The following is a 15,347-nucleotide window of genomic DNA, read 5'->3' as shown; positions in this document are numbered from 1 at the left end:
CAGAACTGTTGGCTTTTTTTTTCTGTCTGTGTCCCTATGGGGGAGATTTCTCCGCAAGAACATTCAACTGGAACACAATAAAAAAAATTGGATGTTTTTAAGAGATCGTTTATTGACGATACAAAGCAAAGCAGGTGCATAAGCATTGTACATTTTCCCTTCAAAGGAGTCAAGATGTAGAGCAAAAATTCATAAGAGAAGATAAAATGCCACCTGATACAGGCAGCTTAAAGTAAAAGGGTGAGCCCCCAATTCATCCCAGCCAAAATAATAAAATAAAAATACAAAATATGAAACAAACATTAATGGCTAGCATTTTGTAGATCACCTGCAGCTCATGGAAGACATGGTTAGCTATGGCAATATAGCTGATTGATCAATTCTTTGGACTGCAGGATCCTGATTGCACAGGCACAAGGATAATATGGTTTCCCAAAACTGCCCCTCGATTCCATTCAGGACTTCAGTACATGGGGCTCAAGGAGTGCTTAAAGTGATTGTAAGGTCTCGTTTTGTTCCCTATAAAAATGGACAAAAACATTTAAACTTAATAGAAAGAATTTATAAAGAAAAAAAAAATAACAAACATGTAATACTTACCTGCTGTTTCACTGGATTTGTACAGAGCAGCCCTGATCTCAGGTCCCTCCTCTGTCATCCTGGCCCCTCCCTCCTGTTCAGTGCCCCCGCAGCAAGCAGCTTTCTATGGGGGCACCCGAGCTGAGTCACAGCTCGTGTCCATTCAGACACAGAGCCCTGGCCCCCCTCTCCCAATTGGCTAGCTGACAGCAGCAGGAGTCAATGGCTCCACTGCTGTGTCTCAACCAATCAGGAAAGAGGATTTTAGATGGCTGAGACACTCATTGACATCCCTGGACAGAGAGGGACCTCAGGTAAGTATTAGGGGGGCTGAGGAGGCTGCTGCACACAGAAGGCTTTTTATCTTAATGTATAGAATGCATTAAGATGAAAAACCTTCTGACTTTACAACCCCTTTAAGCTCTTTTTGGTGTGGAGTGGACACTACAAAAAAAAATTATTCTGGGAGCTAACCAACCCCATTATAAAAAGAGTTGGCAACTGTGGTGAATATCAAAAAAGCTCACATTACTATGAATATTTAATATGAATGTAATGTAATCCAGTGCAGCCAGAGCCAGTAAGCAACCTGCAGTTATAGGATTGTACCCGCTTGTATGAGACACAGTAAGGGCTCATTTATACTTGCTTCGGCTTCACACATTAACAGCTAGTTTGCTTCAAAACAAGGTTTCGGACACGCTTGGTTAAAGCTCTCTGAACACCAGTCAAAGCTCCTGTCACTAAAGAAAATGATTAGCTTACAGTCCTGTTTACACCTTGCTTTTCAAAAATTATACCCCAATGTTGCTTTAGTTCTGCTTCAAAGCGTCTTCAAAGCCTCCATAGAAGTCTATGGCAAAGCTCGCTTGAAGCCCCACCGAAGCCTCACCAAAGCTCCACCAAAACCTCTTTGAAGCCCCACCAGAAGCAAGGTGTAAACTGGACCGTAAGCTAACCATTTTATTTAGCGACAGGAGCTTTTTACTGGCGTTGGGAGAGCTTTAACAAAGCGTGTCCGAAGCCTTGTTTTGAAGCAAGTGTAAACTAGCTGTTAATGTGTGTTGAAGCCGAAGCCATTGTAAATGAGCCCTTACTGTGTCTCATACAAGCGGGTATCTAGCCCTAAGGAGCATTAAATGGAAGGAGCAAGGAATACCTGGTCTAGTGCACTACAGCTATTTCTGTAAAAAAAAAAAAAACAGGTACTAAACAGGTAGGCCGTGTTCCATGTTACCTGTAAATTTAGTATTTTAGACTGGAGTGTTCCTTTAGGGCAGTTACAGTGCCCTGTGAGAAGCATGCCATTTTTGTAGCTCTGCATTGCAGATTAGCAATTAGCAACATTTACCACTTATATCCAGCAGCTGACATGCTCTAAGCAGAGGCAGAAGTCTCTTATGGCTCATTTTACAGCTGTGTGGAGAAAAATAGGAGGGAGTTCAGATTACAGACTGCACAACAAAGCAGAGGGTGGCACATTCTCTCCCTACATTAGCAGGCTAAAGCCGGCCACAGATGGATCAAATCTGGTTGGTTCAGCAGGGAATGGCCGATATTCGATCCATCTATGGGCAGGCTAATTGTACCCAAGTTGATCCATTGGCTGACTTGGGTACAGCCAACCTGTCTGATTTTTTTTACATGCAATTACTGCGAGTATGCTCCACGCCAGCAGAACACAATAGCACTGCGGGAGGGATTCCCCCATCAACACTGACTGTGTTGATGGGGGAATCAAGCCATTTTCTTTCCTGCATCCCATGGTTGCGCTCCATCCACCACCCTGTGTTCCAACCCTCGCTTCTGAGCTGTGTTCCCTGAGCGTATGATGTCACGCTCGGGCGCTTCCATGCGCCGATCCCTGCTTGCAGTGTTTCCAGCTGTCCACCGGCTCCTTTTCTTTCCACGGCTATCCCTCCACTCACTACTAGAGCTTCAGTTTGATGCATTTGACCCTCCATCCGAATCTGCATATAGCCGTTCTCCCTTCACATTGGAGTAGGTTTGACACATGAGGAGCTTAGTTTACCACCGCAGCACTGCTCCTTACAGCTGGTCCACACTTCACCGCCCAATAAGGTACTGTCTCAGCGGTATTTATGTTGCATAGCTGTTCCATCAATGCAAGATTTTAACTGGTGGTAATCATCAACCTTACATCATGTCAACAATAAACTGACCTATGTTTTTATTACACTAACTTCATCCGATAATTTTTCGTTATGAGGTGGTTCTGATCAGCACTTTCAGTTGTGGTCGTTTCTGAATGTTTGTGCCTTTTCCACACTATTCCTGGGTGTGCCTATCCACACAGCTGCTCTTCGGTCTCTCATAGGATATCACACACTGTTCCCAGTGAAAACTTTATCCCAGTCCCCTGGCGCCAGACTTTTTGTTGTTGTTCCCCCATCAACACTGACTGTGTTGATGGGGGAATCAAGTCATTTTCTTCCCTGCAACCCGTGGTTGCAGAAAAGAAAATCAAATCATCTATGGCTTGCCTTCGAGTCTGATCTAAGCTGGCCAATCACAACTAGAGCCAAAATTCAAGTCATGGATGACCCTTTAGGCACCACTTGTGCTGACAGGGCTCTCTGAATACAATAGCCGGCAGACAAGATTCCTCTACCCATGCAGTTTGGAATTGGAGAGGTCTATTCGATTTCTCGTTGTGCCCTTGGGAGTATGGCTTGCATTAATTACCTATTAACCTCCTTGAGAACCCAGCATGCTTCGCAAACCACGTGTCAGGAATTCACCCTGTATTAAATGCTATTTTGTAAAATAAAGATTTTATACATGTAAATGAAAGAGTTTGAAAAGTACACGTAAAAGCTTTGAATTAAAAAGGTAAAAATGACATTTTAAAAAAACTATTAAGCTTGGTCATTGAAGCCTAAAAACTCAAATGTATATCACTTGGGGGCTTATTTTTTGAGTGAGTGATTCACCTGTAGTAAATGTTTGGTGAAAGTCACTATAACTGCTTTATAAATATGCCCCTAGGTGCAAGAAGCCCAAAGTCATTGTTAGATAAAACAGGGCCATATACAGGTGTCCTTGAATGGGAAACAACGAGGAACAGAGTTGGGAAACTCCAAATTACACTTAAAAAAAAAAAAAAACACACACCTTTTTCTAACGCAAACAAATCTTCAGTAAAAAGTAATACTGCAGCTTCAGTAACTGAAACAAATGTATGATCACCATATCAGAGTAGCTTTACAAGAATAAATGGCTTTCTTTTTACTTCATTGGCCAATACAGGTTTTACCCAACTCTGCACAAGTTGTTTCTAATGCTCAGACCAGAACGTACTTCCTGGATCAGCAGAGGGAACAAAGGGAAGATTCTTATCCTGTAGCTTGGGTTGCAGTTTGAGAGCATATCCTGTAATAGCTGCCAAATAAACACAAGCAGAAGACTTTGATGACTAAAACTGGTCACTTTAACTTGCAAATGTAGATATTGAAGTTCACATTTTTGGCACTGTACTGGTATTTTCTATGAGACACGGTGTCGCTTCAGAGCAGTCATTTAAGCTAGAGGCCACTGGTAGAACCCTTCAGTGGAAAAACACCAGTTTAAAATATCCCTTCTTCCAAGAACCATAGTTGTATTTCAAAATGTAACTCTGAGTGAACCCAAATTTGACTTTACCACACCATAACCAAAATAATCAATCCTACAAGGAAAGGATAAAAGGGAACGGTCTAAAATGTGTCTTTTTTGAAATGGCATTAGTCATGTGATCATGGCAGAAGGCAGAGCCACAAAATCAGCAGCAGTGCCTAAAAGGTTAACTAAGCAAAAAGTAAAATCTGCAGTTGATATGGTTTGTTGAGTTACATAGTAGGTGAGGTCGAAAAAAGACAAAGACACAAGTCCAACCTATGTGTGTGATTATATGTCAGTATTACCTTGTACATCCCTGTATGTTGTGTTCGTTCAGGTGCTTATCTAATAGTTCCTGCTGGAGTTACTCCAACACATGATCCCCCTAAGACAGAGACAGAGTCACCATCATTGGTTATGTAACCTATCACCAAGGAGACACCAAAAGTTTTGGCATTTCCCTTATCCTTTACTTGTTGGTTTGGCACTTTTGCTACAGCTTAACCCTAAACTAGTAAGAGCCCCTTCTTTAAGCACAGTTAGGCAGAAGCAGGAACACAGATTTTGTCCTGAATACAAAATAATGTTGGTGGTGTATAGCACCATTAGACTGTGACCAGCTATCAGATGGGCAAAACTTGAGAACGATGATGAGATCTGCCTGTCCTCAAAGTAACAGCATTCCTCCTGTATTGACTGTGACAACTGCTTCCAGCTCATAGCAACATTAGCATGAACCAAGTGAAAGGATTGTTTCCCTGTGCAAAAAAATGACCTAAAAAGGAGCTGAAAAACATCCCGATGGCCCCGCATTTAGAATCCATTGCCCTGCATTTCCTTCACTTCTTGATTATCGCTCGCCATTTGTAAAATGATAAGATTGCTTGAAAATACAAGAAGGAATGTGCCTCCAGTAGCTGGCACACAGCTCCACAATACAAAGATGCCTAAAGATGTTACAAAATCACTGACGATGTCACAATTCCTACCATGCCTTCCTGACAACCACCTAGGCTTTCTGGGAACATGACCAAGCCTAAGGTAACTAACCTGAAGTATTATCACCTTGAAGCACCTGCTTTCAAATGTAATGCCGTGTCACTGAAGAGCCTTGACTTTTGCTTAGGTCAAGATTAAGCCCCACACCTTGCAAATTAAACTGGTAAACGCAAGAGGCAGTAAACAGTCTCTTGAATTTGAAAACTGAATGAAGCACATTAGCTTCAGTAATTAAAAAAAATATATATTTTTCTCATGGAGCCTCTATTAAAAAAAGAAAATCCTACAAACTAAAATGAAATGTATGTGGGGTGACAAGTTCATATTTCTGTGCTGCCTACACAGTTCTTGTGAACAAAAATACACTAAACGGTTAGGTTACACAGTTGAATGGTCTTCATGAAGAGACATTTGATCCGCTGGTAAAGTCCAACATGAGAATTATCTGCAATATGTGCATGAAAATATCGCAAGGCCCCATGAATCCAGAGGTCTATCATAAATGTCTGCTCACAAAGCAACCAATCGGCTTTTTGATTTCATTGCTGGAGCAAGCTGACTTTCAGATGTTCAATCAAGAGGCACTATATGAGGTCGGTGGACTGAGCAAAATGAAAGAAAACCTGTGATGAGAGAATATAGGCTGCCGACCTCTGCTTTAGAATGCTAGAGGAATCACTACCATGGAAATGGAAAGGCTTCAATGCTTTTTATAATCAATAATCTAACACTACCACCCAGGTTAGGCAATTTTACTTCAATGGCTATTTGTTTTGCATTAGTGACTCAACACTATTAATTTCCAACTAAACTTTCAGTTAAAATCAGCTAAACATTATCTAGGTGCATTAAAGCAAAGGTACGTAATGTCCAAGTTTGTTTACTTTAGAAAGCAGCCACTGCCGGCGTTAAAAAAAAAATAAAATAAATAAAAGCCTGTACCATGGCAGCATACTGCAGGGAGGAAATCTTGCTCTCTGTGTGGAAGCAGTGGTCTCTCTGACAAGCCAAGTGCAGAGTCAGATTTATAGCTCTGCAAAGCTCATGCTCCCTGCTAGTTGAAGAGCTTTAGCACTAATTCAGCAGGAGGCATGCTAAACCTCCGCAGAAAGACCATTGCTTTACACTTAAAGCAAGGGTCTCTCTCCAGAGCATACAGGCAGGGGATAGACATTCCCACTCAGGCCATACCCGTTTTTAACTTAAAAAGCAAAAAAGCACCAATTCACAGTACATAGCGTGTTGCATGAATGCGCATTTTGCCATATGTGTGTTGCGTTTGGGGAACTGTTAAAGAAAGACACCACAAGCGCATCACAAGTTTTCCCGAGCTACTATAGTGTAAAATTAGGCCTAAGTCTTTTCACACCTTTTCTTTACATGCACCTGGAATACATTTAGCGGATTTAGGCCTCATTCACAAGGGTTTAAAGACCCATTCGCCTGTGTGAAAGGCGATCTTCATCTGTGCAGAATGCAAATGTGTTTCATGCAGAAAGCCTGTTCAAATTAGTGACAAGTGGCTGGCTGCACAAACCTGCACAGATCTCCAAGTGCATCCTGGAGTGTATATCTGTGCGAGTCCAATGCACCGATTAGGACAAAGTTTGTTTCCTGATCACATCAGGCCATCAAGGATAAACACTCCAGGATGGGCTGAGATCCATACAACCGGCTTACTGTCTTTAATTTGAACATGCTGCCCCCACATTACAATTGTGCACCCTGCATGGATGAAGATGGTCCTTCGCACAGTTATATGAATCTGTATGTTTGAGTGAATGAGGCCATACACTAAAAGTTCACCTACACTTTAAAGCGGAGCTCCACCCAAAAGGGGAAGCTCCACATATTTGCATCCCCTCCACTGCCGCATTTGCAACTTTTTGGGGGAGAGAGGGCACCTGATTTTGACAGGCACCAGCTCCCACTTTCTGGTAAGAACGCCGCACGGTGATTTTTGTCATGCCCGGCCCCTCCTCCTTCCCCCCGCAGTCTTCTGGGACCTGTGCGCGTCCCAGAAGACTGGACCATTTAGAGAGTGCAGCGGGACTCACGTATGGGCAGTAGGAAACCTCACTGCCGGTTTTCTTCACTTGCAATGCTGGTGCCTGCACCCGTAGCCTATGGACGAATCGGCTTGCGGTGCCGACATTGCGGGATCCCTGGACAGGCAAGTGCCATTATATTAAAAGTTAGCAGCTACAGTATTTATAGCTGCTGACTTATTTTATTTTTACAGGCTGGAACTCCGCTTTAAAAGACATTAGATGTGCATGACAGCCAAGCAAATTGAGAGGTCAGCCATAGAAACCTATACATTAATCTTAATACAGGTTTCCTTTAACATAGATAGATAATGAAAGAGATACTAAAACGGCTGAGTGACATTTCCCATTTCATTTTCTGGGTTAAAATATATATATATATATATATATATATATATATATATATATATATATATATATATATATATATATATATATATATATATATATATATGCGCCTTTTCTGGTATTTTGGAACAAAAAGCATCCATATCTCGATTTCTTTCCCTCTTTATCTGGTGCAGGACAGAGGGGAGATTAAAAAAAAAGACATTACTAACATGCAAGGTGTTTCAGTCCTGATATTGATGAGCCACTCCCAAAGGAAGGAGTGTGGTTGAGCAGAACAGGCTGTTTGCAGAGACCAAGTCCTGAGTCACAATGTAGGAGGCTGGGGCTCCAGACACATTTTAGTAAAAGTCCTGTACACTAATTTTACAAGTGAGGCATAATGGTTGTGCCAATGAACAAAGTTTTACTATTTCATGCTACAAAAAAAAAAAAAAAAGCTAATTTTTATAATGAGATTGCGATTTAGGATTTTTTTATAATGGAAAGGGCAACTCCAATGTGACTGAACCTCTTTACCCTGGCAACAGTAGCGCAGAGGGCACACCTGGTATATTCTGTCCCACACTTTGGTACAGTGGTCCACGTTGCATGTAATTATTGAACAGCAAAACAGGAGATGCAGGTACATGTTAAATAAAGGTTTGTGTTACTCAGAATGCAAGGCCAAATAAAAAAAAATAAATTAGTGTCAATCGAGTAAATAAATAGCAATTATCAAAAAAGCACCATGACCATTTAAAGAGGAAGCTTAGAGTCCACCTCTAATGCTGGGGAACATGCTGTAAAGAAGGCAGCTAGGGAAATGCACTGCACTTTTTCTTTTATGATGCAATTTGGGGATAATACAATGAATTTCCAGCTAAAATTAACATTTTTGGACAGTGAGAAGAAGAGTAAGAACTTTGGTGAGGTGTACTGTTGTCTGTACCCCCAATGGGGAGATCATCCCCTCATTTCCTGTCTCAGCTTCAAGCCACAGGAAGTAAGGAAAATGTCCTTAGTAGGGACACAAAGACTAAACACCTTATTGCTGGTAGAGAGGGGAAGTGATCGGGCCTCTGCCAGGTATATACTGCTGCTTTTGCAACCTATCAAGCGGCTTCCGTTTTCTTACAGCTTCTAAACGAGGGGACACAGGCAATAGCATGCATCCGACAGAGGTTCTAAACCAGACATATCAAACTGGTGTTTTAAATAAGCTATATAGGACTCTCTTCTTACACTTTTGTTGCAGCCCCTAGCTGGTTTTATACTTTAAATGGTCTTTTAGAGTCAACTGTGCTCCAGTGCATTAAGGCTCTCAAAATATGTTATGGTCCCTTTCTATGCGATTACTAGAATGTTAAATTACCAAAGCATTTTAAATCTTTTTCTGAATTTAAAGCCCAACTGCGAGCAAAAAAAAAAGATCCCTTTGGGCTGTGCCAAGCATCCTCACAGCGTCTGCACTCCCACGCTCTAGCACTTTAGGGCCCTGATATCATCAAGAGCAGAGCGGAGTCCTTAGCACTGCTCTGAACGCACGGACACTGAGGGATAGTCCATCGCCGAATAATGTGGAGCACTGTCTGCTGGGGAAGCTAGAGGATCAGGTAAGGTAAACGGTTTCTCCTCTTGCCTGGATAAAACAAGCTATTTAAAGCCTCCTCAACTTATCATAGTGCCATCACTCGCCAACTTCTTGGCTCACTTACAATATGTACTTACAACTTAAGTTTTGTAGACAACCAAATTTTCATATTGGAATTTGACCTGTTACATTGCAATTTTTTAACACTATCATGTTACTTGGCGTTTTCTTTTGCCTTTTTTTTTTAGGTTTTGTTGCATAAATAATTTATTTAAAAAAAAAAAAAAAAAAAAACCCACAAAACAAGCTATTAATCCTTGCAGCCCAACTGCAAAGAATACATTTCTTTTTTCTTCCCAGAGTTGGGCTTTAAGTTGTGTGCCCCTCAGTAGACATAAGGCGGCCCTTAAAAGAAATATTGTACTCAGTCCACCTTCTCCGTTTTAAACCTAAAAACTATTTTAGCTGGAGTTCCCCTTTAAGATCCATCTCCTGTACTCAGCCACACCTATTTTGCATATGGCAGCTGTAAAGGCAAGTTTGTGGAAAAGATTGGTGTCACAGTGATGTTGTAAGATTCTAAATAATAACTGGTAAATTGTACTGAGGAGCACAGGACAGGAGCGTGCCTTAAATGAGACACTTCCTCAAACAATGTTGAATACCAAACACACCCCCTACCCGCTTCCTTAACAGCATTTGCTGCCCAATTACATGCATGCTTTAGGGTGAGATTGAAGACTTGATCCCAGCGATGGAAGTTTGTACACAAACAGGAAAGGAAGGGGCTTCCTCTGCCTCTAGTATATCCAGGATGACAAGCTCTATGCACGGATATTAAATACAGGCAGGAATAAAGGTAACATTATTCAGATTGTTTTGCTCGGTGCTCGCTGCGACATGTCATGATAAACATCTTGGTGTACAAGTTGGAGCCCTTTCGAGAGGCTGTGTAGTTTCTGCTCATGTTAATTGTTAGGCCAGTGACTGGCAATGAAATGGGACCTTTCTGGACTTCCTTGTTGTGTCTAAAGTCTCCCTCAGACTTGTTCCTTGTCTGCTCTTGTTAATTTCTCTTTAACTTCCGATGGCAGAGTATTAAATATGTCCTCTTCCACCACAAGTCCGCTGCGTTTCAGCAGGTGGCACTCTCCTAACTCGACGGGTAAACACTCCAGTCTGTTGCCACGCAGCTCCATTTGGGTCAGGTTGGTGAGCTCGCCCACTCTAGAAGGCAGAGATTGCAGGGCATTACTCCCCAGGTTGAGGGTACGCAGCTTCTTGCACTGGAACAGCTCTGGGGGCAGGTTTTCAATCTGTGAGGAAATAGGACAACAGAAAGGAATCAACAGAGAACAAGAATACAGAATTACGACTTTATGTGATCCTGTCCTGACAGAAATACCGATGATGCCATGGCATGGCATCTTCTTTTACAAATTGCCAATTCCCTAGATATCTCAGTCTCTGAAGTTTCTATTTCGTGAGTCAATGAAAACATACCCACACCACGCATGCCAGCAATGTAGTCCGACAACTGAGACCTATATCAAGGGGAAGATACATAACCACTGGGATCTCCACGTGATTTAAAAGTGGCACCAATGGCACAAAAACTTTTACCTTAATGCATTCTCTGCATTAGAGTAAAAAACCTTCTGCATGTAGCGTTCCCTTATACTTACCCGAGCCCAATCTCAATTCAGCGCTGTCCATGACAGCAGAGGATCTCTCCATCCTCATTGGCTCAGAGACAGCAGCAGAAGCCATTGGCTCACTCTGCTGTCAATCACAGCCAGTGAGGAGGGAGTGGAGGGGGAGTTAAGGGCTGAGCCGCACTCTATGTCTATGGACAAGTGCCCCCATAGTAAGTGGCTTTTTATGGGGGCACTCAGCTGGGAAGTTGAGGAACCAGGAGTGCCAGCTGGGGACCCAAGAAGAGGATAATCAGGGCTGCTCTGTGCAAATCTAGGTAGTATAACATGTTACTTTAAAAAAAAAAAAAATTCTTTACAATCCCTATAAGGAAAGTGTGGCAAGTGGACAAGCCAGGATGCCCGGGGATTCCACAAAAGTTAAATGGATGCCATTGGATCAAAATTCAAAAACTCAAACACAGATGCATTACAAAAATTCACCCAACGTTTCACGAGAAAAGAATGTGACCTGCTGACATCTTATATATGGCTTTCAGACATGACTCTGTAGTTTCACCCTTTGTCACACCCTAGCTGTTGCAATCAGTTACTTTAGAGTTGAACTCTAGACAGACTTAGAAGACATACATAAATGCAGCTCTGTAATCATTAATACAATTAGGGCCGAGTTCACACTAGCTGTGGCCACGGCTCACAGCAGGGGGTGTGTTGCGTCCCTGTTCTCAGTTTCAGGTGCGAATCGGGTCCGAATTTTTGGCTGAATTCGCACCTGAAACGGATCAGAAGACGCACAGAACCCCTTTCCACTGTGTACTTCGGCAGCCCCGGAGCTGTGTGAACCGGTTCGATTGAGAGCAGGGCACACTCTCCTGTCATGCAAATTGGATGTGGAGAAACCCCGCATCCAATTCACATCAGTGTAAACCCAGCCTAAAAGTTTTTTTTTTTTTAAATGCAAGAAGTGTAAGTGGCTGAATGTAAGTAGCACCATCTTGCAGTCCTGATACTGCAGGGCTACAGTGTTAAGCAGCATCACAACAAGCCAATTAGTTTATACGCAGCAAGAAACATGCTGTTAGAAGGAGAAAGCAGAGTGACAGAGGGTCAGCTCATCACTTTACTGCTTCTCTTTTCACTGTCCAGTCACAAGTTGGGGTCAAAATTGCTGAAAGAGACAGTTTGCCCTAAGTGTGTTAGTAGATCTAGAACTAAAAAAAAAAACTAGAAGAGTAAGACAGTCACCTTCTGCTACCAGTTTGGTTTTAGGTATATAGATCTATCGCAGGGGAACCACAAGTACCCAGTACAATATGCACAAGCAACAAGAACTAAGATGGTAAGCACTGACAGGCAGTGCAGCCATCTGAAACCTTTCATTAAACATGAAAATGTGTTACAGGTCAGTCAGCCAGCAACATAATTTGTGGGAAGCTTTGTACTGGACCTGGAATCCTCCTAACCCGAGGCAATGCTCTGGCCCTGCCTGCAACAGTGATTATCACACTAGACTTTATGGTCAAGTGAGTTGGTCTACATAGGTAGGTTAAAGCTGAGGTTTGGGTGGCACAACCCACCTTCGTTATAAAACTTGAGCTGTGCCATTTAAAGCTCAATGTTCTACCATACTCCAGTGAGCTTGTCTGCTAATCATACTTGCTGCGTGGATTACAATAAAATAACGCCACCTGACAAGATGGCGATAGTAGTTTTCTTTCTTCCACTTTTCACATACAAACATTTATGTGAGAACAGAATAATTTATGTTAAACAGTTCTAATAAGAGAAGATGTAAGACCCCATTGGCTGCATTAGCCACCATGCTAAAAAAAAGGTAAGCTGATCATGTTGTTGGTTAAAGTGAGACTAAACGCTGGCATAAAAAAAAAAAAAAAAATCTATTCAAGTATGTATTAAATTCTTAAACTGGTTCTAAAGGTAGAGGGTTTTCTACCTTAAAGCATTCTATGCATTACAGTAAAAAATGTGCAATTTTTTGTTCCTCTCTCTCCTCATTGGCTCACACAGCAGCGGTGTGTGCAAATGGACAATGTCTATTCACAGGAGCGCAGCCCAGGAGCGAGCATGCTCAAGTGCCCCCATAGCTTACTATTGGGGGCACGAGCCAGGACTGCCAGTGGGGGACCCAAAAAGAAGAGGATCGGGGCTGCTCTGTGCAAAACCATTACGCAGAGCAGGTAAGTAGAACGTGTGTGTGTGTTTTTTTTATTTATTACCTTTAGAATCACTAACTCAAAAAAGTACTTTCTTTTGCTCGCAGCCTTCTCCAAATTTCTTGTGATATGATCCAAATTACTTACTGAAGGGTGGATACATCCATTTTCCATGGTCCCACTGTATGCAGGAATGTAGCCAGTCCTTCAATGGACTATGGGATTTGTAGCATGGATAGAGCAATGCACATGACTGCAACCAATGTGCGCTGCTTGTTCCAAACGGAAGTGAGAGGGAGAAGGAAAGGTTCATGGAAGAGGTTACAAGGAGGCAGGAAAACAGCACAAATTAATGAAAATTACAGGGCCATTAAGTAGTGGATGTGTATGGATATTTGAAGAATAAGGATATCGATTAGTGTCACCTGAACTGTATGCATCACTTCACAATTAAACAATATGGATGGACAGATCCAGTTCTAAAGTTAGCTGCACTACACAATCTAGTAAACAGCAAATGAACACAGTTCATGAATTATTAAAACTTCCTCCGGCTCACAAGAGTCACACAATAGCTTTGTTATGCTTGTGGTGAGTATATTAACATCTGTTCTAAAAGTAGCCTCGCTGTGCTGGAACTGACATAATGATGTAAGGAGGGGAACAGAGAAGGAGAGCAAAACAAGCGCCTCATAGCTGGAGGGCCTTGCTTTTGTAAAGTCTCAGAAATATGGAGGATAGTAGTACTCAAAACGGCATTTGTGTCAATGCCACCGCTGGTCAATGGTTGCTGCTGGCCTTGGAATTATGTGAAGACCAGTAGATACTGTATTTACCCATCTATCCTCTATGGACAATTGTTAAAATAAAGAAGAATTCCAAGTATTAATATTTTATCCACAGTAGTTACGTTGATCCAGCTTGAACCAATGTAACTACAGTATACATACACTGTGTGCACAATTATTAGTGAGCATTTTGATCAAATCATCATGTTTATGCACATTGTCCAACGCCAATCTGTATAAACTTGAATGCGTATTGGATTTAAGTATATCAGGTGATGTGTATTTGTGTAATGAGGGAGGGTGTGGCCTAAGGAGATCAACACCCTATATCAAGGTGTGCATAATTAGGCAGCTTCTTTTCCTCAGGCAAAATGGGACAAAAAAGAGATTTAAAGCGGAGTTCCACCCTAAAGTGGAACTTCCGCTCAACGGATTCCTCCCCCCCTCCGGTGTCACAATTGGCACCTTTCAGGGGGGAGGGGGGTGCAGATACCTGTATAATACAGGTATCTGCACCCACTTCCCGGTATAGCTAGCCTCAACCCCCCACCCACCCCCGTTGTGTTGTGGGAAATACACAGTTCCCACAACACAACGGGGACCGGTGTAGACGCGCAGCGCGACTCGCGCATGTGCAGTAGGGAACCGGGCAATGAAGCCGCAACGCTTCACTTCCTGATTCCCTCAGTGAGAATGGCGGTGGCAGCACCCGAGGATCGAGGGACAGTTCAGTCTCGGGTGCCGACATCGCTGGACCCCGGGACAGGTAAGTGTCCTTATTTTAAAAGTCAGCAGCTGCAATATTTGCAGCTGCTGACATCTAAAAAAAAAATTTTCGCCAAACTCGTTTTAACGGACTCTGAAAAGTAATAATTTGTAAAAAAAAGTTTTTCAGAGGAACGCAGCACTCTTGAAATTGCTAAGATATTGAGGCGTGATCACAGAACCATCAAACGTTTTGTTGCAAATAGTCAACGGGGTCACAAGAATCATGTTGAGAAAAAAAGATGCCAAAGATTTGAGGAGAATCAAAATGTGAAGCTACCAGGAACCCTTTATCTTCCAGTGCTGCCATATTCCAGAACTAGAACCTACCTGGAATGCCTAGAAGTACAAGGTGTTCAGTGCTCAGAGACATGTCCAAGGTAAGCGAGGCTGAAACCCGACCACCACTGAACAATACACATACGTTGAAATGTCAAAACTGGGCCAGGAAATATCTGAAGACAGATTTTTTTTTTTTTTTTTTTTTAAAGGTTTTATAGACTGAGGAAATGAGGAGTGACTCTTGATGGACCAGATGGATGGGCCTGTGGCTGGATCAGTAACAGGCACAGAGCTCCACTTCGATTCAGACGCCAGCAAGGTGGAGGTGGGGTACCGGTATGGGCTGGTATTAGTAAAAGTGAGCTAGTTGGACCTTTTCGGGTTGAAGATGGACTCAAAATCAACTCCCAAACCTACTGCCAGTTTTTAGAAGACACTTTCTTCAAGCAGAAGTACAGGAAAAAGCATGCATCTTTCAAGAAGACCATGATATTTATGCAGGACAATGTTACATCTCA

General features: G+C 42.4%; 1 protein-coding gene across 1 annotated transcript in view; it reads right to left on the bottom strand.

The window, feature by feature from the left end:
* Window positions 1-92: 92 nt before the first annotated feature.
* The window catches only part of LRRC8A (leucine rich repeat containing 8 VRAC subunit A), a 71,010-nt gene continuing 55,755 nt past the window's right edge, over window positions 93-15,347 (bottom strand). Inside the window, exon 4 of the mRNA XM_073600097.1 lies at window positions 93-10,481. Within this exon, the coding sequence (XP_073456198.1) occupies window positions 10,206-10,481 (276 nt within the window). The 3' untranslated portion in view covers window positions 93-10,205. The remainder of the gene's footprint in view (window positions 10,482-15,347) is intronic.

Source organism: Aquarana catesbeiana, linkage group LG09 (assembly GCF_042186555.1).
Source record: "Aquarana catesbeiana isolate 2022-GZ linkage group LG09, ASM4218655v1, whole genome shotgun sequence".
NCBI classification, from domain to species: Eukaryota; Metazoa; Chordata; class Amphibia; order Anura; family Ranidae; genus Aquarana; species Aquarana catesbeiana.
The sequence above is the reverse complement of the archived record's forward strand: the minus strand, read 5'-3'. Positions and strand labels throughout refer to the sequence as shown.